The sequence below is a fragment of the Aptenodytes patagonicus genome, chromosome Z (assembly GCF_965638725.1).
Source record: "Aptenodytes patagonicus chromosome Z, bAptPat1.pri.cur, whole genome shotgun sequence".
NCBI lineage: Eukaryota > Metazoa > Chordata > Aves > Sphenisciformes > Spheniscidae > Aptenodytes > Aptenodytes patagonicus.
This window is the reverse complement of record NC_134982.1, coordinates 88,751,800-88,778,986: the sequence shown is the minus strand read 5'-3', so window position 1 is coordinate 88,778,986 and position 27,187 is coordinate 88,751,800. Positions and strand designations below refer to the sequence as shown.

Here is a 27,187-nt window from a genome sequence, read left to right as displayed (position 1 = left end):
AGAGGAACCTACCAAGAAACCCATCCCTTCAGGTCAGCTTTTGTAGCTAAGGATGCTGTTTTTCAGTTTTGGCAGTACCGTTTGGACCGATAGAATAGCTTCTAGCTCAGACCAGGCAATCACAGGTGAAGTGATGCTTCTGACCTCCTCTCACGTGGGTGTGACACATGGTCAGACACTGGAAGAGGTTATGTTCACTCCTGGGACAATCTTTCTGTCTCTTCTGAGGCATATGGAAGCTTTATTTAAAGCAGGTTTGGCCTAAATGTCCTCAAGGTAATAACCTAGGAAGTTTCAAAAGGTTTGAACACAAGACAACCAGTCAGTTCACTTAGTGGACTTGTGGAATTTTCTCCAGAATTTTCTCTAGAGAGATTTTCTCTCTAGAGCTACCTCTTTGATACTCTGTGGAACATCTTGATGGGTCTGTTGCACCTAGGTGTATCCATGGTAGTTCAGGGAGGGATTTTGTCCATCAGAAAGAGAAGAGAATGGACCTCTTTAAAAGCTGGTACACAGAAGAAGTCAATTTCTTAAGCCAATTAGGCATGCCGCTACTCAATAAAGATACAGTAAGAAACTGATGCACTGATTCCCTATTGTCTATCAGACAATACAATAGCATGTACAACATAAAACAGTGTATGGGGAAATAAACAATCAATCGAAGGATGAATGTCCCATGAATAAGACATTTGAAAAATTACATTTCTACTTTGTTACAGCTTTATTTAAGAGCAAGAAGCCATTATCCTCTTGTTCCGACGACATTATCTCTTAAATCTACCTGTATTACCTCTAATCTTTATTAATAAGTAAATGGAATTCAGCCCAGAAGCATTCAAACACTTCATTGAATAACGATCTGTAGTATTAAATAATACAACTCTTTTACAATTACACTTATATGAAGGTTTTCTGTATTGTGGAATAAGAATCACCTACGGCAAAAAAGAATTGCATAGAAAATAGTTGGTTACAAGAAAAATTTAGCAATGGTGAGGATACTTTAAAGGCTAACTTTCTGAAATCCTAAATAAATGCAGTCATTAAAAAAAGAGTATCTAAATGTGTGATTAAAAAAGACTCATCATATTTCTGTCTGGAGAAGTTTAGCAGCTTCTGAGCCCCATAATTTTATGCTACTTTTGCACTCTACTGAAATACTGGTATCTAATAGGTCTACGGATTTCAGTGTGACTTAGATTAGGTAGTTATCATCTCATCACAATGATCCTTTGATCATTAAGTAGGTAAAATTATGTTGATTGAAGCCTAAGCGAAACAAGTATTTTTGTATCATGTAAATACAACTAAAAAGCTATTCAATAGTTGCATTGCATTCATTTAAAGGAAGACTTCCACCAAATCAAGAAGGTCATTGATGAGTCTTTGTGTACATTACATAAAGATGTTACGAGGTGGTGTTTATTCATACTGTATTTATTCAGGCATGGGACACGGTGTGCAGGAGAAATTGCCATGCAAGCCAACAACAGGAAATGTGGAGTTGGAGTAGCCTACAATTCCAAAGTTGGAGGTAAGAAAACGAAAATAATTAGATGTCCAATGTGAATGGAAACCAGACAGATCATGTGAAGTGCTGAGTGTTTTCAGCTGCCATTAATCTGAAATATGAATGATTGGTCCTTCTCAGAAAACACCAGTCTTGCAGTATTAGGCTACAAAATCCTGTCTGGCCATAGTGCACAGTGTTACATCTATATGACATCATTTCTTGAATGTCAGCATACTCTCTGGAATTTGGTTATCAGTTGAATATGGGTAGAATATATAACAACAGCAACAACAATGTAGGTGGTGGTGATGATGATGATGGTGATAATATCGACAACCTATATTGTACCCAGAGACAAGACTGTATCTTTTAAGGAATGATGGACTCCCTTCTTATAATTGGTTATCCTGGAAGGAGGTGGCATGGGGGAGGAGAGGGATTGATCAGAGTGAAAGTAAGAATACACAAATTTATACCCACCCTTGCTTGCAGCATGTTGTTTTCATCTACACAATTACACTTGAAAGGTCATGTCAGTCAAGATATTCAAACTGCTCTGGTTTTTGTTTCAACAGCTTACTTCTCTACTATCATCATAAGTTAATTTTGAAAATAAGTAGAGTCTTGCTTGCCTGTCAATCAATATTGCCTTTTTTTTTTTTGAAGCGGTGACTAAAAGTTTAATCGATTAGAGGTTTATGAAATAGTCATGATCAAAGTATCAGTTGCAAATGGTTATTTAGCACAGAGGAAGATACTTGTACAGTCCTATTTTTTCCATTACTCTCTTTTTTCCTTTTAAACAATGGGACGATGAGTGGCAATTGACACCCATAACTGCCGTTCCCACCATTTCAGTCTTATGTTTGTAGGGTCCCATTTACTCTACTGAGCTGTCATAGGTGTCAGCTTTGCAGTCTGCCTTTGCCATAATGCATTATGCTGTCATGCTTTGTTTGAATAAAATATCTCACTCATAAGACAAAGATGCCAAATTTTTAAAGCAGGGCAAAATGGATGAAGCTGCAAAGATGCCTGAACTCCCGCTGTGCCCATATTTTAAGGCACTTGCATCTACAGAGAAGATTCTTCCATAGTTATTTGCATATGCTGTGTGTTCACTTGCAAATGCAAACTACAGAGCTGTGTGGGGTGATTCGTCTAGAAAAGGAAAATAAGAGGAGGAAAAGCAGTCCAGCAATTCAAATTACCCAGAAAGCTGCTTATACCTGGGCGGGGGCAGGAGAAAGAAAAGTTGAAAGAAATTGTGAGCTGTTACATATGACCAGCCTGATTAAGATAGGGACGTAACAAAAATGTGTTCAAAGAGGAATGGAAGACAGAGGAAGTCTTCAAAAGATTCAGATAAATTTGGAGTGACTGCACACTGCTAAACATTGGAAGGATTTTTTGATGTTCCAAGCTATACAGGATTCATTTCTTCACAGGCTTTTTTTCTCCTCCCCTTTTTTTTTTTTTAAATCCATGAAATGATGCATTGCACACTGCTATTTGACATTAGTTCAGGATGACTTCTTTAAGTGGCTGTTTGCTTGTAGCAGTTGCCATACTGGATAAATCCAGTGGTCCACGGCCCATGCCTTCTCTCTGATAGTCAGCAATAGCTGCTTTAGGGAAAGAAACCTGACGTTTGGAATACCTTGTTCTCTAACCTTCAGCATCAGAGGTTGGTTTAACTTTGCCTTGAGGGGTAAAACAAAACATTCCATTGAAAATTTTTTGTTTTCCATGAAAATACTGACTTAAATAATCCTGAGTGTTCTCACTAGTCACGTCCATGCCTGGCCCTATTCTGAACCCCTGGTTAGTCTCTTCAGTACTTTGTGGCTGTGAATCCCATAGGCTTTTCTGTGCACTGTGTGAAAACAAATACTTCTTAATGCCAGTTTTCAAAGTGACACCTTTCAGCGTCCTTTAACAGTCACCTCTTGTTCTGCATAGAGCTAAGAAATGTGTGTATCGATCACCTTTGGAGTAAAGCAGAGTGAATATATATTCATGCATACCTAACCATAGCACTGTGCTACAATATTTCTCTGGTGCTGCCATGGAAATCAAATGATTAAGAAGCTCCATTTTACAAAGGACTGGGCTGAGAGTTCCCGCACAGTGACGTGTTGCTAAAAATAGCCTTCTGCCAGGCAGATACATGTATGTGTCTGAAATTACCTTGGGCTTTGCCCTTTGATTTTGTGGGACTGATGATGGGAGCAAGCATGTGCAAGAATAGGAAAGAGTTTATGCAAGAGGACATAATTGGAGTCTGCTTAGGGAAATACCACTGCAGTCATCAAATCCCTGAGTTGACTTAAACAAGCAGGATTTTTGGACATCACAAAGACAAGACAGCGGGTTTTTTTCTTGAACTGTTTTCATCAGTGTGTTGTCAGTGTTCTTGTTTTCTTCCTTATTACATAATTTATCTGCAGAATTGGCTTTGTCTTCTTCTGCGGGAAATATCGGTACACTACTCTCTGCATTCCCAGTATCTCATTATGTGTTGCAAGCTAGCACCCGGCGCTTGCAGTCATTTCCACACAGGCAGATCTTTGCTCACAGCGCGCTGGTATGAGAGAATCTCACAATTCTGAGCCAACTGAAAAATGAGTATTCAAAATGTTACGAGTTTAAGCCTATCCAGGGTAAGTGGTGTTTTTAGTACCTGAGGCAACAGGATATGCCTTGATTCTTTCCCAGCTTTGTAAGTGATAGTGGAGTAACAGTGGTTGAGCGGATTAACTCCTTTGTCTGTTTTTGCCACTAATTAATGTGACATAATAAAGCCCGGCTTTATCTCAGAAGTGTTACGAGCCTTAGAGGCCAGCCATTTGGGAAAAGAATTAATGCTTACAGTCTTTTTTTTTCCTGCTTGGTAGTAAAAAAAAAAAAGAACAAGACACTGAGCTGTAAGGGCGAGGTTGGTTGTTTTTTTTTTTCTTTTTTCTTTTTAATAGAACGACCACGTTTTGCCTGCCGTGCTTTGGAAAAATCCCCATTTTGTGGAAAATACTAGAAAATGAGTACTCATAATTCACCAACTGCCAGTAATGGTGCAGCTGCTGTAGTACTAACTTGCCAAGTTCAAGACAACACAGACATTTTTATTGCTTGAAAACACAGGCTGAATCCTGACTGCTGTGGCTCTTATATTGCTGCTGTTGCTGGGAGAGCCATGCCATAGTGGGAATTTTGCCAGACTTCTGCTATTTCTATCCTCCTCCAGCACTGGACAGTGGTAGCAGTCCTACCGCAGAGCTAGGGATTTGCAGGGCGAGAGATCCAGTGCAGATGAACTGCTGTCTGCCACTGAATTTTAAGTACCACTGAGATCAGGCTTGCTCTGAAGAAGATTAGATCATGCAGTTCCTAATAAAATGTTAATGGCTAGATATCTCTAGCATCTCTGGATTGCCCACAGTAGAAAAAACGTGGCAGTAAAACAACAGTGAGAATTTTTTGTGGTGAAGATTGAAGAGCTAGTAAAATAGCAGCATCACAAAAACAGCAAAACCTTAATGACTGTGAGGACAAAGTGTCTTAGTCAGAATATTCAGAAGTACATCTTTGAACTAAAACTCTTAGAACTCTTGATGATAAAAGTAATGTTGATAAAACCTATTTAATTTTAGTGACATGCTAGCAGTTTGAGAAGACTTTGTTACAGATTTAACAGAGAGGAAGAAAGAGTCAAGAAGGAGCTCAATGCAATAAGAAAAAGCAGGAACAGTAAACAAAACATCATCTTCTTGGCTCTCTGTAGAAAGAGAGAAAGAAGTAAGTAAGAGGCAACCAAGATTTTAAGAGGTTTTTTTTTTAATGTTTGTAGAGAGCACTGAGCCCTGCAAATAAAGGGTAAGTGTACTGTTTAACACTGACATGAACTGTCCCGAGTATTACTTATATGAACAGCAGTAGTCTGTGGTTGCAATAGTTATGGATTAATTTTGCTGGAAACTTTGCAAACAGTTAACAAAGACAAAAAAGAGGGAACAGAAAGTAAATCCAGGCTGCTTGTTTTTTTCTGTTAAGGTATACGTATGCTGGATGGAATAGTCACCGATGCTATTGAAGCCAGTTCAATTGGTTTCAATCCAGAACACGTGGATATTTACAGTGCAAGCTGGGGCCCTAATGATGATGGTAAAACTGTGGAGGGACCTGGGAGACTGGCACAGAAGGCTTTTGAGTATGGAATAAAACAGGTACGATACTTAAGAGAAAGATACAATAAAATGTGGCAGAGAACAGAATTTTAAAATGGTTGATAAGGGAAGAAATGAAAATGGTTTGTGCTCTCTTTGCTCAAACATATATGAAAAGGAGGAGATAGATTTTAATAGTAGACGTCAGAGAAATTACCAGCCAGAACAGGACTTTTAAAAAAGCACCATTAGAGCTTTCTAAGCTGGTTTTAAGCTGCCATTCTCCACAGATAAGCTTTCCTTTCCCATCCTTGTTTTTGCTGCCTTTGTCTCGCCCTACCCCCACCCTTCTCTGCTGCTTGTTTTGCACTGAACAGTAATTGGATTTCTGCACTGAAAGCCTATAAAATTTAATACAAAGTTTCTGCTTTGTGAATATTTTGCTGTGTGAAATAGTGATGTATTTTATCACCCTGTGGATGGGCTTGTATTATGTTAATTGCATTAGTTTATAAATTGGTGCATATCATGATTCAATTAAAATGAAGATAGTAAAAATGCATGATGAAGAGTATTGGAAACAATGTTTTTACAGCTCTTTTTTATGTTATCCTCTTTAGATCTGGTTGGATGATAAGTAGGGTGCAAACTGAGAGCTACCGGGGATGTATTGATAAACTGCTCTTGCTCTTGCCAGTGAGGTGAAAAGAGATCTAAAGATGGACAGGTACTAATATAGTGAGGAAGACTAAATCAGAGACAGGAGAGGAGAGAAATGGAGGACGGCTTGAAGGACAGAAGCAAAGAGAAAGAGGATTTTGGAAAAAGGGCAGTTAACATTAGCAGACAGAAGGAGAGAAGAAGAAAGAAGAGTCTGACAGCTGACGAACGTACTCTGAGGGAAGAATGGAGACCGAGAGGAGTGGGCTGGTGATAAACAGAGATCTAAGTCTATAGGTAGGCAGCAAGAGAAGAGGGAGGGTTAAAGGCAATAATTAGGGAACCAACGTTCAGTGGTCTTACTCTGAAAAAGCAGGTTATTCGATGAAGAATATCTTTTTTTACAATGTGTTTTATTTCTTAAGGGGAGCAAGTTTACCTATTAATTTGTCAGGCTTCCTTTTGCAAGGATCTGGGTGGTCTCCATTCTGCTTAAAGTCAGCCAGAGCTGGGGTTGCCGATGACTTTCATCCCTGACGCCTTCATTGCTGGCCTGGTAAAGCACTTAAGCGTATGCTTAGCATTAAGCATCTGAGAGGCGTTAGCAGCACTCTAAGTGAAATCAAAGCAGGTGTTTACATATAACAGTGCTTTTCTGGGCTGCAACCCTTATCCTCAAAGGAAGATACTATCTCATTATCTGTAATTGACGTGGCTTGTCCTTCCCATTTTAGCAGTTGTATCGCAAAGAGTACAGCTTACTTTTCTCTATTCTTAATGTTTTAAGTGCTGTAAATGTCTTGGCACTTGCATGAATAACTTCAGATCTCATCTGAGTGGGATGATAAAAATCTGTATTTCAACTGCTCTTTCCAGTGGATGCACATATATTAATAATGAACAACGTATGAACTTTCGATCTTCACACAAAATGGATTTTTTTCCTCTGAAGGACTAGCACAGCTTAAGACTGGATAGGGTGATACATGTTTCCTCTATGATAGCTGTGATGGTTTACATGCTGTCAGCTGTCGGCACCAGTTGTTAGCTGCTGCTCCCTCATTGCACACTGGAGACCAGAGCAAGGAGTGAATGTGGTTATGTCTGGAGACTGGTGGTGCTGGCCCACAGACTTGTAAGAGAAGCGAGGGTTTTCAGTTGGATGTGCTTGCTGATTCACTGTGTTTCAGCAAGTGAATGCTAACCGTGAAAGGCTTCCTTACAAAAAATAAATTGGTGGAAAAGTCATATCATGTACATCATTCATACTGCTTACCCATACCTCTGTGATTACAGGAAAGGCAAATGATATAAACCCTGGTAAACTTGCAGTTTCTTTAAAAAAATGGTCGTTTTTCCTAGAAATGTTTAGGGCCAGAACATCACCGTGTGGGAAAACTTACCTGTTGAGCACAGACTCTGTTTTTAACTTAAAACCCTATTCTGAGGAAAGTTGCTGTACCTGGAACACTAAACCTAGACCAGTCAAACTAAGAGATGTACTGTAGGGTGTGAAGTAGGATTCCTAAAGTAGCTGTTTCTTCTGTCTCTGTCTCAGTCTTCTTATGGAAAATTGTCCTTTTCTACCTGAAAATGTTTGGTATATTAGGCTTTTTTGGGGGGAGGAGTTGTTGAGAATACATTACGGAGACTGAAATCTCTTTGTTAACCACTCATTTCCATTTTCTCTAGGGCCGAAATGGGAAAGGCTCCATTTTTGTATGGGCTTCTGGGAACGGAGGCCGCCAGGGTGACAACTGTGACTGTGATGGTTACACTGATAGTATCTACACTATCTCCATTAGCAGTGCTTCTCAGCAAGGCCTTTCTCCCTGGTATGCAGAGAAGTGCTCTTCAACTCTGGCCACAGCATACAGCAGTGGGGATTATACTGACCAAAGAATTGTAGGTTGTTTTTACCAGATTCAGAACAAACATAGAAATGTATTATATATGCAAATAACAAGTGAGAGCCCTTAAATGCTTGGTTTCAAGTGCCTGCTTTATGTTATGTGTTACATGGTTAGTGCTTTTGCCTTGAAACAGTGAGGGATTTGTAATCCCCAAAGTGATCGTATTCCTGGAACATCTTCTACTGTAAAGCAATGGCTAAACAAAATCATTGTCTCAATGCAGTTAAATCAGCATGCTGAATTTGTCTGCTGTTTGTGTATGACAGAGGTCTCTGCATGAAGTTTGATATGGTCCCATTCTTCAGAAAGGGCAGATGAAGAGAGATTTAGAGTAAAAGGAAAAAGAACCTGTGAAGTTAGTGTATCATATGAGTCACTACCTCTGATATACCTTGCCATTAGCTTTTGTAAGATTGTCAGCCCCTGAGTTCCCACTTACGACAGAACAATAGTGCTTCCAGACCTGTAAAAGGTACTCAGCAAGCAGGCAGAGCAGTCTGTGTGCCTTCATTAACTGTGCAAGAAATAACTTGTACTGAAGAAAATTGCCCTGATAAAATAATGTTGAAGTACCTATAATTTCTGTTCAGCCCTGGTGGATGCTAATTTTTCAATAAACTACATTGATGGGGATTAAAACAATGTCATTCCAAGTTAGCCAGGAGATCAGTCCTTCCTAAGTGGCTTCTCTTCATAGCTGAGATGTAGATACACGGGCAGATGAGTTTGGTATTTAATTTCCAAATAAAGCACGTGTTTCATTGCAAATTATAGTTCTTCTGCTGAAGAGGGAGCAGAACACCAATACTAATCCTATGAGTAATTTTCTAGCAAGCAGTAATTTCAAATGTTCTAGGCCCAACACAATGATCTGTTTTTATGATTCACCAGTAAGCCTGAAACACTTATTGTGAAACCTTAGGATAAAATAAGATATTCAGTGTGGGAGTATTTTGTTCCAACACAAAGCGTTTTGATACAAAAATTATAGTTGAAGTAAAAAGAGTGGATTGAAATACGAATGGATTTAAACATCCATCACTTTTTCTGCTGGTGAGGAACGTATTAATACGCACTGAGTAAAGGATACATGGTTGTGTTTGTGAGTGTGGATATGACTGTATTTACAACTGTTTATTCATGCGATCTGTTTTTTTTTGTTTTTTCTGTCAGACAAGTGCTGATCTTCACAATGAATGTACAGAGACTCACACTGGGACCTCTGCATCTGCACCACTAGCAGCAGGAATTTTTGCTCTAGCGCTGGAAGCAAAGTAAGATGTCACACAATTACCTTTGAAACTCTTCTCCCTCAGCCACCCCACCATCTTTCCTGAAATGTCATCTCTTTGAAAGTGGCACCATCTCATGCTGCAGCTCCACTTTTTGTCAGTCGGACTTGCTCAGCCTGATGACAAAAATAAGCAGGTACTTGCCTCAATACCTTCCTAGCAAAGCAGAACCAACGTAAGTAAAACGTGATGACTGAGGAATTTTAGTCCATTTTGTGCATTGGCAACAATTGTTTACTGAGTTCTGGTCAATTGCACTTAAAAGCAGTGAGGCTGCACATGTATCAGGAGAACATAATTTGAAGACAATACATTCCAGGAGTTTAAATTAAGTCTTTAGTCAATTTACAGAATCTTTTCTGCCAGTGATGAGACATGGAATGGAAGGTACCCAAGTTTGACTGTCAGAGCAGGCAGGGAGCAAGCAGGTTTAGATCCTGTAGGGCTGGTGGTCAGAATGTATGACTTAGAGAGGGTAAAAAAGAACAGGACAGGACAGTGGCTTTTTCACAGAAACACTTCAGGCGGTAGGGCTTAGGCTTAGTACTTGAATGGTGTAGGTTCAGCTCCGTTTCTATTGCATACTCCTTTGATGACATAAGCCGAGATACTTAGGGCCATATTTTAAAGGGTAGAGTTAATCACAGATAGAATCAAATACCCCGTGAATTTTCAAAGTCCAGGTCCCATAAAGACTGGTGGGAAATACTAGTTTTGCTAGTTAATTTTAAATGCCTGAATAATTTTGAAGAGTTGGACTCTAATCTTCCTACATACCCGTTCTTCATTTACACAGAAATCCTGTATACCTGGAGAAGTATTGTGAGGATAAGCATGCGACATGTTCTATCTTTTAAAATAATGGGGTGCCATATACATTCAAAGCATGTTCTGTTGCAGACTAGTAATTGAGGGAAAAATGACGGATAGCCCTGAAACAATTAACCAGGAACATTTTCTCAACAGCCCAAATCTGACATGGAGGGATATGCAGCACTTGGTAGTGTGGACCTCAGAATACGATCCACTGGCTGGAAATCCAGGATGGAAAAAGAACGGAGCAGGACTGATGGTCAACAGCCGATTTGGGTTTGGACTACTCAATGCCAATGCGTTGGTAGATTTAGCTGATCCCAAAAGATGGAAAGGTGTACCAGAAAAGAGAGAGTGTATTGTGAAAGACAAAAGCTTTGAACCAAGGTAAGAATTTGCATTAGCGGTAACTAAGCTTATGTCTGTCTTATAAAGCCTGGAGGATAGTATTCTGCACAGATTGCTCTGAACCAGACTCAGAGATTTCTTTTGATTCATTTGGTTTTGCCTTACTGTCTTCCTTAGGGGCAGGCAAGCAGTGTTGGTTTGCTTGCTTTTTTTAGTGTAAGACTGATGAAAATTACTAGCATGAAGCCTTAACAAAGAATAAAAGTATTATGTCTGCTTGTGCAGCCAGTGTATGGATGGATGATACTGTGAGACTGAACCTGATCAGATAAGATATGAATGTTTAGACCGCTATCAGAAGATGAATAAAAAGATACCAAAGTGTCCCAGGGATTTTTTTTAAAACAACATCTGTAATCGGTCTTAGCAATTCTTCTCCTGTGACAGGCGTAGTATATGTGGAAGTCAAGGTGATGTATTGAGCTTTAGTCACATCTGTACCAGGTCTCTTATGAAACACAAGTGTCTCAAAGGCTGACTGAAAAGACTTAGCAGCCACATTCACAAGTGCTCCCAGCATAGTGAGCCTAAACTGAGCTCAACATACAGGTAAGTTTTATAATTAGTCACTAAGCTGGTTAATCAATAAGGATATCCACACCGTTTTTGTGTCCACTCATTCACTTATGGATTTGTTGTCTAGAAAAAATAAAGCTATTTCAAAGATCGAAATTATGCTGTGTGAGTACACCAAAAACCTGTCTGTGGAAACATATTACAGTGTTTTGGAGTGTCACTGCTTGGTAACCTTATTATTTATGCTATTTTACTATCAATTTGCTTTTATGAGCTCTCTCCACAGAGTGCTGATCCAGTACTGATGTATGTAATACTTGCTGCTTATGTATTTTTATTGCAGTCCTCTATGTTACATTATAAAAACAAAGATAGCAAGATTCTGAGTTTAGAATTATTTATGTGGAGATTTAGATACCCCTATCTCATTAGAAGTAATGGAAATTGTGCAGAGAAAGCTATGCACAGTAGCTCTCTGTACAGAGAATGTACAAAAGATGTAACCTTTTTTTTTCTTGAGATGGCATTGACTACAAAGGGTGAAAATGGCTGTGCCTGCTGCAGTATTTTAACTCCATGATAACAGCTCTTCTGGATATTTGAATGAGGGAACTAAGTATAAGTCTGATACAGTCCTGTGATGTAGCTGACAGCAAAGACTGTTTTTTTTGTGGGACCATGAAGTGTTGACAGAAACCCTTGATTATCAAATTTGATTGCTTGCTTCCAGGGTGTGTTGCACAAGTCTGTTTTATGCTTCCAGAACTTCCCATGGTTTTTACTGGAGTATGAAAAAAAAAAAAAGAATGTAGAATTTGTCTCTACTTCTTCCTTTCTCATCATTCTGAAATGGGTGTTGAATGTGTCATTTGCACTTCACATAATGATCCAGAATCAAAAGTCTCTGTGAGTAATCAAAGAACTCCTGTAATTTTGCCAGATTATTAAGAGCAAATGAGGAAGTCGTCATTGAAATTCCCACAAAAGCCTGTGAGGGTCAAGAAAACTCCATTGCATCTCTGGAGCATGTGCAGTTTGAGGCAACAATTGAGTATTCCCGCAGAGGTGATCTTCATGTCACTCTGGAATCTCCATCAGGTACAGGAGGCAAAGACATGCTTTGTTTGTGTTGCTGTAATGTGTAACATTTCATTAAAAACCACCTCTGTGTTCTCCAGTGCTTTAAAAAGAGCTAAATCTATTGTTAGGCAAATCTAGTCACCTCCAACAGGTGTGAGGATAAAGCATCCTGGGGACTAGAGAACTCGTCCTCTGAAACCCCTTTCCAGCCTTCACGTGTTCTGGGTTATTTCTGTGAGAAGAGGTTTGAAAATCATACTTCAGAAAATGAAGGCACCATTTCTAGTATGTTTTCGTTCTGGCAACAGGACCTGTAAAAACGGAGAGTTCCTGGCAGACAAGAAATTATAGTTCAGTAGTGCTTATCAGCCTTACTGTGATTTAACAAACTTATGGAAAACAGGGTGTCTGACTCCCTATATTTCATGTAACTGTCTCTCCCCATTGGTGTATTTAAAACCACAGTGTCTCTGTTAGGCACCTTAGTACAACTATACTAAACGTGCTAGAATATGGCAAGCTGTCTTGACAATGCCCTGAAATAACACCATAAGGAGAAAAAAAAAAAAAGGAGAATGAGTTTAAACAACTTCGTAGAAAGTAAGATCTGTTAGATCAACTGATATCATTAGAAAAACCAGACAAGCTTTCAGGTATGAATTTAAACATCAGGCTAATCTAATTTACTGATATTAAAGGCTAATCTAGTAATTCACAGATAATAAACCAGTAGAACCTTGTTCATATAATTGTTGCAGGACCTCACTAGAGTTAAGGTACTGTACATATGGTATACTTCCAAACCCTACCTTGTCTGGGATTCCTTTTAAGTCTAACCTTAATTCTTCCTTTTCTGAGTTTACCTTTTCTCTTATGGGAGCAATATTGCTGTGAGGTGTTTTACCCTTGACTCTAGGTGGTATTTTCAAATTTAATCTCGTTTTAGATAAGTTTTAGTTTGGGAGTAAATATATGGACTGTCTATAGGTACATCATGGAGATGACAGCAACAGTAACTCTCATTATACTTTTATAGAGGGATTTCCCTCCCAAGACACTGTTCTACTGCTAATATGTAGGAAGCATGGCTTCATCTTAGAAAAACACCCCTTTTTGAAAGACTGACGACAGTAGTATGCTCTTCATCTTTGTATGTATTTCTGTGGGTTTAGCTGAGGTAGCACTAGTCGAGTGCTGCTGCCTCCACTATTGTATCATGTTGCTATCATGGTTAAACTGTTCTTTCCCTTAGTTCTTGCTGTTTTTCCACTTTCCTGCAAAACGGTACTACCAAATGTATGTCACTACTTTTCTATATTTATGGTGTTACCTTTAAATATATTTATAGCTTGTGATCAGGCTCCCTGGGGCCTCTCTGCTCCTTATTATGTAAATATAGCTCCCTTGCTCTCTCCTTATATGCAAACCAGCGCAACAAATTTCCTACTGTGCAGTAGAATCTCTTCTGCTGCAGAAATACTTTGTGAACTGCAGCATTTTTGTAATAATAATAACAATGCAAATGCTTTTCACCCTGTTGGAGTTCCAGGCTGTAACAATTTACATCCACTCACCAAAAAAAACCCCACAGTGATTAATTCGGGATAAGGCTTTGGTTTCATAATGCTGCGTGAGCTGGTTTGCCTTCAAAACTTCCATCTCGGAAGTTTCCTGAACTGTTTATCAGTGGAAAATACTGGTTGTGCCTGACCTCTGCTTCTTACGCTTCTTTATGTGCATCCACTACTTTTTTGTGTTAGAGATGGTACACTAAGCAAGATGTACCTTTTATCGTGACCTAATGTGATAGTTCTTATGCTCTTAAATACTGCTGTGAAAATAATTAAAGGAACCACTGATCAGAAATAGCGTGTTTCCTGTTCCATAAGCCACTGTTAAATAGTGTATTTTCCAGGTTACCTATGCACTAGATATTGTGCAAGCTGAACAATGTGAAAAGTAAAAGCAGACATGTATGAACAGTCACTACTGTTGATCTTGCACTAACACAGGGACCAGCACTGTCTTACTGGCTGAGAGAGAGAGAGATAAATCTCCCAATGGCTTTAAGAACTGGGACTTCATGTCTGTTCACACGTGGGGAGAGAATCCAACAGGAACCTGGGTTTTAAGAATTACTGATGTGGTAAGTATGTCTGTATGTTAACTAGCTATGTTTGAAAGCTAAGACAGATAAAATGATCACTAACCACCACCAAGCATATTGAATAGTGAGTCTTCTCATTAAGCAAGCTACAACAAGAGTTTATTTACACTAAATATCCATCTGGATTAAAGAAAAAAAGAGAGGGTCAGATTTTCTTGTTCTTTACAGAAATGCAAAGGACCATCCTCATTTCACTGACATGTACCTGTCAAAAAAAAAGTCATGCCTATGTTTTTCACACATTATATGTCACTGTAAGAAATCACTTAATACAATTTTCTGTGATCCGTGGAGTGAAATATGTAATTGAATTAACATATGATTAATTGCAAATTAGTTTTTTCTGCAGAAAAGAACACAGGATAGATCTAGTCTTCTCTTAGTGCATGTGCATAATTTTCATTAACTGGAAACCTTTTGAATTAATGAATTTCTGGTGACCTCAGAGAGCTATTCTGATGCATACCTTTCCCTAACTTCTTTCTTAGAGTAATTACTGCTGAACAATGTTTAAGGATTAAAGCCAAGAAATCTACAGATATGAAATAAATAAGTTTACTAAAACCACCTGGGGATATGGATTACAACAGTGAGACACCAGAACAAAGCTGCTTGATAGGCAACTGAAAAATCATTCTCTTCAAAGAGCGAGTGATCAAGCACACTCATCTCTGGAGAATTTCATTGAAGTTGTCTGTTAATAAGCTTGTCATTAGGGGTCAGATCCTGCCAGAAACGGAAAGCTTCCTATCAGACACTGAGCCTCCAACCCCTATTGGCCTCAAATTGTAAACAGGAGGATAATGCCAAGTACTAAGCAGATGGACAAGGCAGTAGAAGTAAATATTATTATCAACAGTGTAGTGTTAATACTGCAGGCTTATAGATAACCCCACGGTTACAGATACCCTGCTCTTTGTAATTAATATAGTGCATTTTTTGGAATGAAGTTGAGAAAAGCGTTTTGTTTGTAATTATCCTAATTTTCCATTTTCAAGTGAGAGGTTCCTGAAACTTACAATAAACCAAGCTTTTTGTCCTCGAGAGGTAATGCACTCTTTCCTCAGCTTGTAGGGTTTGGTGATTTCCTGAAATAAGTTTTCACATTAATGACCCTAACTGGAATCACAGATTCCCGTACAGAGTTACTCATAATTTAGTTGTCATGTAAGTTGTGTATGTAAACTTTGGTATAGACTTCTATTAGAAAAGACGAGCTTCAGCAGCTATCTTCAGTCCCTAAATGACTGAGCAAAAATTATGAAAGAAGCTTTGGTAAAACAAAGTTTCAGTGTTCTCTGTACTTGTCTCTTCCACTTACCACTATTCAAATACTGCTGCCAAAACTAATGGACAAAGCATTTGTTGCTCACTTCCACAAGCTGTGTTTCAGATTGCTGTTGTACACCACTACAGAGTATTACTCCGAATTACTATTCCAATGGTATCTTTTGTGAGGAAATTGCCAAGGAATGGCTTAGTGAACAAATACTAATAACACAAAATACTACTTCGGTAATTTTTAGCATTCTGTGTTATGACAAAATTCCATTGATGCTTACATGATTAATTAATAATTATGTTGCATCAAAATGTGAATATCTGGAGTAGTTAAGCCATTGTATTAAATCCCACTTTCTGATATACCCTGTCTCTAATATATCAATCTTTTGGTGCTTATAAATCATTGTCTGAATTTAGGTATTGAAAGCCTTATAATTTATTTTAGTCACTTCTGTCTGCTTTACGATCAAGTGTCCTGTTTCCTCTTTGTATGTCCTGAGAACCTATGCTAATGCCATCCTTGTCCTTTAGTCCAGAAGAATACAAAATGAAGGAAGGATTGTAAATTGGAAGTTGATTTTGCATGGCACTGCTACCCAGCCTGAACACATGAAGCAGCCACGTGTATACACATCCTACAATGCTGTGCAAAATGACAGAAGAGGAGTGGAGAAGATGACGGACTTTGTAGAGGTATACATATTTTTCAATTTATAAGAAAATGATATTTTTTTCCTAGTAAGAAGACACATATTCATTCTGTGTTAATTTCATCTAGCCCCTGACCACTTCTGAGCTGTGTATTGTAATTTTGTCCCTGTCAACAACTGATACTTTTATTAGTCTCTGTTTTCATATGCCAACATCTGAGGGTTTTAGGATGGTAGGAAGATACTGCTACTAGAGCAGTGAACTCAATAGCTAATGCAGTTCGGTGGTACAAGGAGGGAGGGATACGCCTCTGACAGACACACTAAATTTATGTAATTCTATTGAGAACAAGTGTTGCATCCAAAAGGAGCTTTGCCTGCTGGAGTGCTTCCAGGGAGTTTGGAAGGAAGTTACTAACAAAAGACATGACAAAAGTCAGGGACTCACTGACTCAGAAGGTTTGGTTAAGTGGATCTGTTGCTGCTAGCTCCTTTGTCACCCCTTCTTTACCTTTCAGGAAGAGTGCTCTAAACATACTCCAGGCTTCTGAGAGTGACAGTGGGTTTCTGGATGCACAGGATGGTAGTATTGTACATTTTCACAATACTTGATTATGGCAACATCTTCGGAATACTTTATTAATCACATCACATCAATTTGTCTCCCCATTAAGTAATCAGGATGTCCATAAAGTATAGAGAGATTAACCTTCCTCAACCAGGTTATGAAGGAGAAGATTGAGGGAGGCATGATTATGGTCTTTAAATACATTAAATAAGTGTCCGCAGGTGTGGCAGCCATGTGCAAGAAAATAAATTGGAAGAAAGTAAAAGTGGATTCAGGGGGTACTGTAGTAGAAGATTGGTGGACATAGTAAAAACCAGATGAAGACAAAATGAGTGTTCAGTTAGAAAGGCAATCCTAGTGTAAATGAGGAAGCTATGCAGCCACATACTACTGTGTCAGTATGGGAGGCATAATGGGCACCGTTGAAACGAGATCATGCCTCTCGCCAACTTCTCTATACATCTATATCTGGTGTTAGTCTTCCAAGGTTTCCAAGATATATGTCGTGGCCACCCGTTAGCCATACTTCACTGTCTTTTCTCAGGTGAGATCATCTACAGAGAAGGTTATATGGAAGCACTGGTTTAGTCCTTTTCACAAGGGTATGTGGCACAATCAGAGCTGCCATCACCACTGCGTGTGCTTCCTTCAGTTAGACCGCTGAGGAGTGGTGTCCCATAGTACCACCAGATATATCTCTTAAGACTGCAACAAATCCTGCTATAAAATGACATGTTGTATCCTGCCAATGTGGAATCTGAATTTATAACTTCCTACGTTGTGGGGGGATTTGATATTTTATACAATATAGTCCTTTTGATGGTCTGTTTTGGTATATAATGGTCTAGTTCTTTTCTAGATGCCAGGTGGCTCCTGAATGAAAAAATAGCATCTACCCGTACATAGATGGAAATCACTAATCAGAGCAAATCTTAATCCAGTCAGTTTTTCATTGACATCTAACCTCTTTTATGCTAATCTGTATTCTAGGACCATACCACACAGGAGAACCTGAGTGAAAAACCCAAAGTCACAGAAGACACCAGTAGTAGCAGTGACAAAGCAGAAGATAAAATCCCATCAGAGGCTATGCTACGTTTACTGCAAAGTGCTTTTAGCAGACAGATGGCTCAGAAGCGACTGCCAAAGAAGACTGCAAGTGAGAAGTTAAATATTCCATATGAACACTTCTATCAAGCCCTCGAAAAATTAAACAAGCCCTCCCAGTTGAGAGACTCAGAAGAAAGTCTGTACAGTGACTACGTTGATCTTTTTTACAATGCCAAACCATACAAGCATAGAGATGATAGACTGCTGCAAGCCTTGGTTGATATTATAAATGAAGGAAACTAAACTATAGGGTATGGCACTGAGTTGGAAATATTCATTCTCCCCACCCCACCTGTAGGTTTTTTTTTTTTTAAGTCTGTCGTAAGCTCTAGTTGCGTGATTGCTGCTTTGATTGCTTCATATTTAATACAAATATCAAGGAAGGGAAAAAACGGGTGTGGGAGGATAAGGCAGTAAACTGATGCTTTTTAGTAATAGCTTTTTTCAAAGCCTTTCTTTATTACCATCAGAGTAGATTTGCCCCCTCAGGCATGAAATGCAATAGTATTCCCCTGAAAACCCTAATGCTCTATTTTAAACAATTTTCACGTTACTTATTCTTCCACCCTATTCACTTAACATGCAGTAGGATTCAAAACCTGAATTACCAAGCAGTTTTGAATCGAACTGCCAAAGCTATGGGGAGATACTCTCATCCCTGGATTTGTAATGAATATTGCAGTCTTTCTTATATTTAGCATTTATTCCAGATTTAACACTTGGCAGCCAGTACTGCTTCCGTCATAGGTTTTTTGTTCCTTCTCCAGACAACAGTGCTCCCTTACCCTTCTGTTCTCCCGTAAAGGAGCAGCTGGGGGGCTGGATTTGGACTGGAGCATCAGTGAACACTGATGAAGTCATTCACGATTTAGACTACAGACAGACATACACTAACATAAAAGAGCCCCAAATGAAGCATCCCAGACCATGGGATGGCATTCTCACCACCTGACTTTAACTACCTAAGTGAAGTGCCTGAATTATGAGCCTAGTCTTTCTAGGCTGTATGTAGTTAATGAAGACAGAGGCTCCTATAGATAGCACTTCAGAGCACTTGGCTAGTCTTTACACTGGTTCTGAGTTACCTGATGGAGTACTGATCTATTTGTATCGACTATATGAGCTTTGGGGGACCAACCTCCTATCTGTGGAACCTCAGTTACATTTCTAAAGTTAAATAATGTACATGCTTTCTGAGACACCTGTGTATGCAGTGGTCAGGACAACAAAGCTGAGATCACTTTGTCCTTTCCTTGAACTGACCGAAGTGGAATAGGAAGGATAACTGTACCGGCAAAGTCCACAAAGACTGGATCTTGGAGTATCTGTGGTAGATTGTAACATTGCCCAAATACCTAGGAATTTAAGGCAAAATGGATGGGGGAAGGTGTGAGAGAAAATACCCTGAGAAGGGACTCAGAAATGGAGGGAAAGAGTGCATGGGATGTGGAGGAGGGCGAAGGAGGAAACAGAGGTGGCTGTCAGAAAGCAGCAAGGGCGGGCGGCTCCCTAACATTAGCAGTGTACTAGACAAACAGTTTTCCACACATACCTCTTTAAAGTCAGAGTCAAGATTGACATATTGTTTTGCTTTTCATAATTAAAAAAAAAATTATGCGGTGTTGGATGCTTAGAAATTGGAGGGGATCTAGAACAAGGAAATGAAGATTCCCAGGGGATAGTTATCTGATTGCAGTGCTAAAGATAATCCAAACAAGTGCTGACTGGTTTTTACTTTCCTTTCTCTCTCATCTACTATAGAAATGTGTTTTCTAAACATCCTAGAAATATTTGATTCTCCTTCACTGTCTATTCCTTAAAATGATGCAAGTGTTTAAGACAGGAATTCAGCATTTTGCTCGTAATTCATCAGTTTGGACAGAGTTTTTTCGAACTTCACACTAAATTCTGTAATGTAAAGGTAAATCTATTTACTGTAACAGTACTTAAGTCGTCTTTGATGGAAAAAGGGACTGCTTAAAGACAACTTTGAAAATTGTCTTACCAAACTTAAGGTTTAAAAATCTCTGCTTATTCATTCTTTGTCATGGTTTCATGCCTATCTTGGGCTTAGTCTGCTTTTTTTGCCAGCTTTAAATAGATTGAGCCTAGTTGATTTGAAGAATTCTTTCATATTTCTAGTCCATACTTCAGAGGTAACAACTCCACCATTGAATGTCTCTTACACTGAATCGCTTCGTCTCTACTAGGAAATTTGCTTAGAATGAGAAGTGATTAAAAAGATCCCTGCAAGTGGTCCAAATCAGAAAGCTTTCTTGCACTGTCCCTTCAACACACAAGCTTTCTGGCAATACATAACTACTGAACAAGCAAAACATAAAAATTTCTAATTGCTGCTACTGCAGAGTGAGAGCACTAACTTATTTCCACTAATGTTTAATTTTCAGAACTAGGAGTTAATCTCCACGATAAATATTCCCATCTGGTGAGGTAGGACCACTTTTAGTCCTGTGCAATGAAGCTCGGAGGCTGGTTCCCTCAGATAACAGCGATTTTAGCCAGTCCTCATTCAGGTATGTTACAGCGAGGAAAGTACCAGCAACACTCAATCAGCCCTTGAAAGAAGTTTTCAGATTAAATGTGTGGAAAACATAGGACACCCCTTTGTTTTAAGATCAATTCCCATGTTGTAGCCAAAGTTTCATCAGAGGACAAGTTTAAAATCTCTCTTTTGAATGTTTCCAACCCAGACTAGATTGTACAGGAGTAAATTATTTTTATTGTTAGTCTTTCCTTGGTGCCTGTGTGGGTTTTGTGAAAAATGTAAAAGGAAAAAACAATGTTTTCTCTCAGAATTTTAAATTATATTTTCGTTACAGGTATTTATAATATAGCAAAGATTTTATTGAACAGACAGAATTTTAAAAGGCATAATAAATTATATTAAAGAACCAGATTTTTCTTGGGAAAGAGACAATTTCATCCAATAAAGGTATTTTTTAAAAGGCATGTTCCAACAGCAACCGCAACATGTATGTGATGTGATGTTAAAATTTGTCTACTAGTAGCATAATACAGTGTGTTAGCAGAGCTCAGAGTGTGTGGTCTTAACATTTGTAAAGAAAACAGCAAGATAAAGTCAAGCCATTGACTTAAAGGGACCGGGAAATACAGTTTAGAATTAAAAATAATGGCTTGAGGAAGTAACAGTGGGTTGGGTGGAGAAAACGTGTAATTTATTGAAAGTGAAGACTTGCAGAGGATTTCTTCACCAGGAATGCTGGAGCGCTTACTTTTCACAGCTGTAGCCGAAGTAAGATTTGCTGCGGATGTCAGTGACAGCAGCACCGTCTGTAAATCAGACCTGGTGGCTCTGAATTACAAAATTCTGCCTATTTCACATACAGACGTGTGTGTCAGAAGCACTATAATGAAATAATACAGCAGAGTGAGTCAGGGGGTCGAATGAAATACTCGTCTTCGCTTCCTTGCATCAAAGCAGCAGCAGTTGAAATACTTGTTGGTTTTTTCCACCCTGCTACTCGCACTTCCAGCCGGTAAAGAAACAAGCCCTTACATACCCTTATGTACTGGAAACAGTTGTGGAGAACTGCTTTTTAGGGGTAGCTCTTTGCTGGTCCCTACTGAGGAGCGGGCTCTGTGGGGACCAGGTAGCCACGTGTAGAATTTGGGGTGTTCCCTGGGCTGCTCTAAGCTACGCTGATGCCCAGACGTGACCAGAAAGATGCAGCCACCTCCGTGAAACCCCCTTCTCCCACTGTTGGGCTGAAAGGACGTCATGTTTGAGCAAACACTGCGGAGGTGAACGAGTCTGCTTTCCAAAGCTTTCACTTCTTGAGGACTTACAGATCATACTTATATTCAGATTTAGTTTGCTTCTCAAGTCTCAACTAACTACTGCTCGATTAACAAAACCTGCTTTGTCAAATGCTGTAAGGATAACTAAAACTTTTTTTGTGCTTTCAATAAGCTGCATTCCCATAGCAGAAATACTTTTAGTAAATGTGCATAGAAAATAGATTTCTGAACTAGCATAAAAGAAGAAATCTAAGTGTACATTCAAGCAATATTAACTAGCTTCCACACTAAACAATGGATTTTCTCTCAAGTTGGCTTGCTTTTTAAATGTCGGGCTGCATTTGAACTTTCTAGCTTTAGCTGTTTTGAGTTCTCCAAGCAGAGTTTCTGATCAGTCATATCTTGTAGCTCCAAACTTGGAAATCTAGTTTTCAGAAGTGTCCTCTTTCTTACCTCTCCCAGAGTCACTTCAATCTGAAAACAATCATTTTCAGTAAAAAGAAAATTACTTTAAGAGAGAAAAGGGGACTTCACAAATACAAGACTATAATTATCTTAGTATCAGAAATCCGGAGTGGATGTAGCCTGTTTATGAGAAGAGCACATTCATGGGAAGGGGAAACATCTGAAGGTTATTTATGAGCTTTTACGTATCTTATGTGCAGATCACACCGTGGAGGTGACTGCCACGCTTAATGTGCACCAGCGCAACAGGAGGAGCAGCGCTGTCCCTCCTGCAATAGCAAACCTCTACCACTGCAATTTTCCAAACATGACAAACCTAAGGAAAGTTGGCTCCTGAATTAGTTCAGCTCTGAAAATAATTATAGTTTAAAAATTACAGGGGAAAAAAATGGTGATTATTATTCAACACCGCTTTTGTGTTCATGCAGATACAAAGTATCTGCACAGCCTAAAACCCTTCTGTTTGGTCAAATCTTTCCTTTCAGGAAGCCCATTTCCAGAGCTCCCAGGAACCGTGCCATTCACAACAGCATTTTAGGAAGGGACAACTCTAGAAATGTGTATTTTGCTCCAAATCAATTATTCGGCTAGCTAGTGTTTCTGACTGCAGACTGAAAAGGCTCAAACTCCAACCCTACTAGTCACTAATAGAGATCATTTCAGTAAACACTTTTCTATTTAATGACACAAGTACTCATTAAAAAATATCGTTTCTCTTATTGCAATTTATGATGATAATGTAACCAGAAAGAACGAGAAATTTTGCTTCTAGCAACGCAGTAAATGCCCAGTGGAAAAAAATAGGTCAAATATGTTCCAAGTTCCACTAAGATACCAGAGAAAAATAAATAGATAAAATGTGAACATGGGTAGTTATCAGGAAAATATATCTTAATGGTTATATCATTTCAGCTATTTGACTACCTCCAATCGAATGTAGCTGAGCATATATCTCTCTCTTTCTGATGTCATACTCTTTCCCTAAAACAAATGAACTGGTTGCTGTTCGATGTACCGTTTTGTTTGACTATACCCGCGTTATCAGTTGGTGTTTCAAATCATAAACATGCAGCATAATGCAGTGCCATATATTCTGATAAGGAAATGCACTTGGAACTAAGGACGTGCAGCTTTGCATACGCTGATCCACAAAGTGCTCATGTGAAACAGACCTGCAAAGGTTAGACAAAGAGGAGAGCCATATGCCAGCTCCATTAGACCTAGCAAACGAGTCCTGCGCTTCGGAATAGCGATGGTGTCATGCAGAGCATTGCAAACATCCAGGAAGCCAAGGCAATGTTTGGTGCCACAGTTCGATACGTAACTCGGTTACCTTCATGCTAATTCAGTTTGTGAGAGACATGCTAAAAACCGAGGATGTAGAAAAAAACTTGTAGCTATTAGTTTCTCCTCTTTTACACTGTGTTTCAGTTACCCCGCTTTAGAGTGGTGCACCATACTTGAATGAAACTTTTCTGAAAATACCTGTAGATATTAAAAACACTGCTTAACCAGTGACTTACATCAGGCTGCCTGAAGCCAGTGCAATTCATTGCTTATACCTTTACATGAAAAGAATGTAAGTACACGTTTACATGACTCCCTGTAAGCTCTCTTTGATGGTGGAACATAGCAACTCTTAGCAGGAACAGCAAGAAGGAAGAAGATGCAGCATTAATTTGTTATAACAGTTTAAAGCTAAATTTCAGCTCAGATTTTGCATCAAATTAGTATTGATAATGCAGGTTGTTTTGGAGGGCAGCAGAGGAGGAAAAACTTGTTCCTTTTAACAGCTGAGGTACGTTTTGCCGAAGAATTCTGTATTTCTGCAGTTGCACTAATGGAAAAATAACTCTACTCTTATTATGCAAAAAATAGCTGTAACTGTAGGGAGCTTTGAACAGTTTAGACAGTTAAGTAATGCTGGCTTTGTAAGAAAACAGGTAAGTATTGTATCAGGCACTGCAAATGCTGGATCTTGAGTCTCTTGTGAAAACACTGCAGTCAAAATTCCTTCATGGCTTTGAGCATGAAATTTGAAATTCTTTAGGGAAGGGTATTCACAGTACACTGAATATTTCTTTAGATTTCCTTTAAAGTTAATAGAAATAGTCTGCTTTAGAGCATCTGTAGGATTCAGAGGTTGTTCTGAATGATACTATAGAGGAGACTGTCTCACAGGTACGTAGCAGCTCACTTCTGAATCACGCACCTAATTCAGGTGCTGCATTTACGTGTCTAATTAGTTAGGCAGTGTGAATGTTGTCTTCATCTCTCTCCCCCTCTTGCTCCCAGTCCGGTGCTGAGCCGTGCCGAGCACGCCTGGGTGCAGCTGCACAGTGCTTTTGAAAGGCGAGGCTGAAGCTGTTAAGCATCCGTTCAGACAACGGGGCTCTCCAGTCCAGTGGTCGATACAGAAGATTTACAAGGATCTCCCATTTCAGTCCCAAGATTGTTCTCTATAAAGACCATGTGTGACCCCCCAGCCTTGAGGAAAATCAACTCGGAAAACGATGGGCATTAATCAGTTTAGCAAGTCATTTAAGCACATGCTGCAGGTGATGTAAAACCATTAAACGTATGCTTAATCTTACCCGATTGCTTTAATCACTCTCCTGTCCTGTTTAAGCATATGTATGGGATCAAGTACCTGACTGAGCACTTGGCTGAATCCAAAAGGATTGCTCCTCCAGGGCACCTCTGCACAGAGTAAGGGGATGTGATGTAAAAGTTCTGCTTAGTTATCGCAAATGTCTGCTTGCACTTCTATATTAAGTGTCGTGAGTCATGCCTGGATTTCCATACAGTGTGCAACTGAGTTCCATGAGTTGCTTACACTGCAGTGTACTGGGTCTCAACCTAGTACGGTGAATCACTTTCCCTCAGGGAAGTGCATGCAAGTCCTTCTTTATCAGGGAGACAACACTTGCAAAGCCCCAAGCAAGCCCTGTACATTTGGAGACCTTACCTCCATACAGGTTAACTTCATGTTCTTACTAAACAATTCAGATGTTCAGAGATTTCGAACCAGTGTGCCCCTGGTCTTCTTATGAAGTTCAGAGAATGCTATCCATTTAATTAGAACCTAGACCACAGCATATGATAATAATTAATTTAGTTTCCTGTTACGGTGCTGTATAAATGCATTGGGATTGAAGAACAGTCTGAAGACAGATGCGCTGTTACTTACTTCGACATAAATTTTTAATAACTCTGCTGTCCTTACAGGCTCACTCCAAATGTTCTCATGTACCTGACAAATGAAACTAGCTGAAAATAACTTGAGTCGGGTGTTATTCCATAGCAGTGAAAAGGAAGAGAAAAGAAAGATATGACAGACTGGAAACAGACCCAGACAAGAAAGAGTGAATTTTGTGCTTTTCCGTTCTCTTTATTCAAGCAGTTCTCAGTTGCATTACCCTGGCTTCAAAGGACAAATTTTAAAGATCTTTCTGCTGCTCATGCTGATGAGTCAGATATGGTTTGTTTTGTAACAAAATTCATTGCTTTCTTGATCCTTCATGTCTCCATTTCCTACCAGAATTCTCATTATAAAATCCAAAGCCCAGCATTTCCAGATATTCAAGGTTCATCAGCTCTGCAGTTTGTGTTAATCAGCTCAGTTCCTTGACTTCGCCCCTGTAATTTTATACTAACTGGGAGTCTAAGCCATTACCCATTTTTAGGAACATTCATCAACATGTGCCTACCTTTAGAGATGCTCAGTGTTTACTTTTCTCAGCAAAGCTAATGGCAGTTGTGTCCGCTCAGCCTGTTGGGACTACTCAAAAACCCTACACACACCTATCTGAAGCATGACCACAACACGTTATTCTTGCAAAGGTGTGTTGATGAAGGAGTGTGTCATTGCTGAAACTTTAAAAGGAAACAGAAGGAAGTGGGGGCCCAGCTTCCTCCACCTGTCGATGGCATATGAGGACCCAAATCCCTTTGGATTTTTTTAAATGCCAGCCCATATTGCCTCTCTCTGGAACAAAATATCTCTGCACGCATTGCGAAGTGTGGCTAGGGGATTACGCACTAAACTGAGCGTCATCATCTTCTGTTAGCACAAAGCCGAGGCTCAGCCTGCAAATGTCTTCTATTTGCCTGCATCTGCAGTGTGCAGAGCCATACAATTAGTTTCTTTGTGTGGGTGGAAGTAACAGTGGAAGAGGAAGAGATTTAATTTACTGCATTGCACCTTGCACATAAAAAAGGCTGATGTCTAGCTCACCCTGTCTCTTTACAGGGCCCGAGCAGCTCGTCCTTTCCTGAGTCACGAATGGAGCTGATCTGCTCATGCTCTTCGTTTTCGCCAGGCAGTGCTGCTGTCACTCTGTTCAAAGAACCAAATCACAAAAAAGAGTTAACAACCTCATAGGCTTTATACATCTAAAAAAGAGCAATCTCCTCGCTTCAGGGAGGCATCCTTCTTGCCCTCAACCCTCAGCAAATGGTTGAAGGTGATTTTCTATTAGAGGCTACCTGCATGGAACTGATCGTACGATGTACAAGAACTTAGCAAAAATGCGTCTTTTTCCCTAACCTGGAAAAGCTTGAATAACCTGTGAAACCCGGAGTAATTCCTGCAATGTTGACAGAATCAGGCCGGTATTTCACCTGGGTCCAGCCCAGCCCTGCCCAGCCTAAAGTCTTCTGCCAAAATGCCCAAATAAAAAGTAATTTCTCCCTGCTGATCTCCACCCCTACCTACAATCACAAAACAGCTAAGATTTCATCTGTGCTGGGCAGTGTTTTCTGGTATGGCTTGTCCAGGTACACTTAATATCAATGAA

General features: G+C 39.4%; 1 protein-coding gene across 1 annotated transcript in view; it reads left to right on the top strand.

The window, feature by feature from the left end:
* Window positions 1-21,189, top strand: part of PCSK1 (proprotein convertase subtilisin/kexin type 1) — a 30,422-nt gene extending 9,233 nt beyond the window's left edge. Inside the window, exons 6-14 of the mRNA XM_076362630.1 lie at window positions 1,452-1,540; window positions 5,570-5,742; window positions 8,035-8,247; window positions 9,429-9,529; window positions 10,514-10,747; window positions 12,225-12,382; window positions 14,377-14,510; window positions 16,347-16,508; window positions 18,024-21,189. Coding sequence (XP_076218745.1) covers window positions 1,452-1,540; window positions 5,570-5,742; window positions 8,035-8,247; window positions 9,429-9,529; window positions 10,514-10,747; window positions 12,225-12,382; window positions 14,377-14,510; window positions 16,347-16,508; window positions 18,024-18,386 — 1,627 coding nt within the window. The 3' untranslated portion in view covers window positions 18,387-21,189. The remainder of the gene's footprint in view (window positions 1-1,451; window positions 1,541-5,569; window positions 5,743-8,034; window positions 8,248-9,428; window positions 9,530-10,513; window positions 10,748-12,224; window positions 12,383-14,376; window positions 14,511-16,346; window positions 16,509-18,023) is intronic.
* The last annotated feature ends 5,998 nt before the right edge of the window (window positions 21,190-27,187 follow it).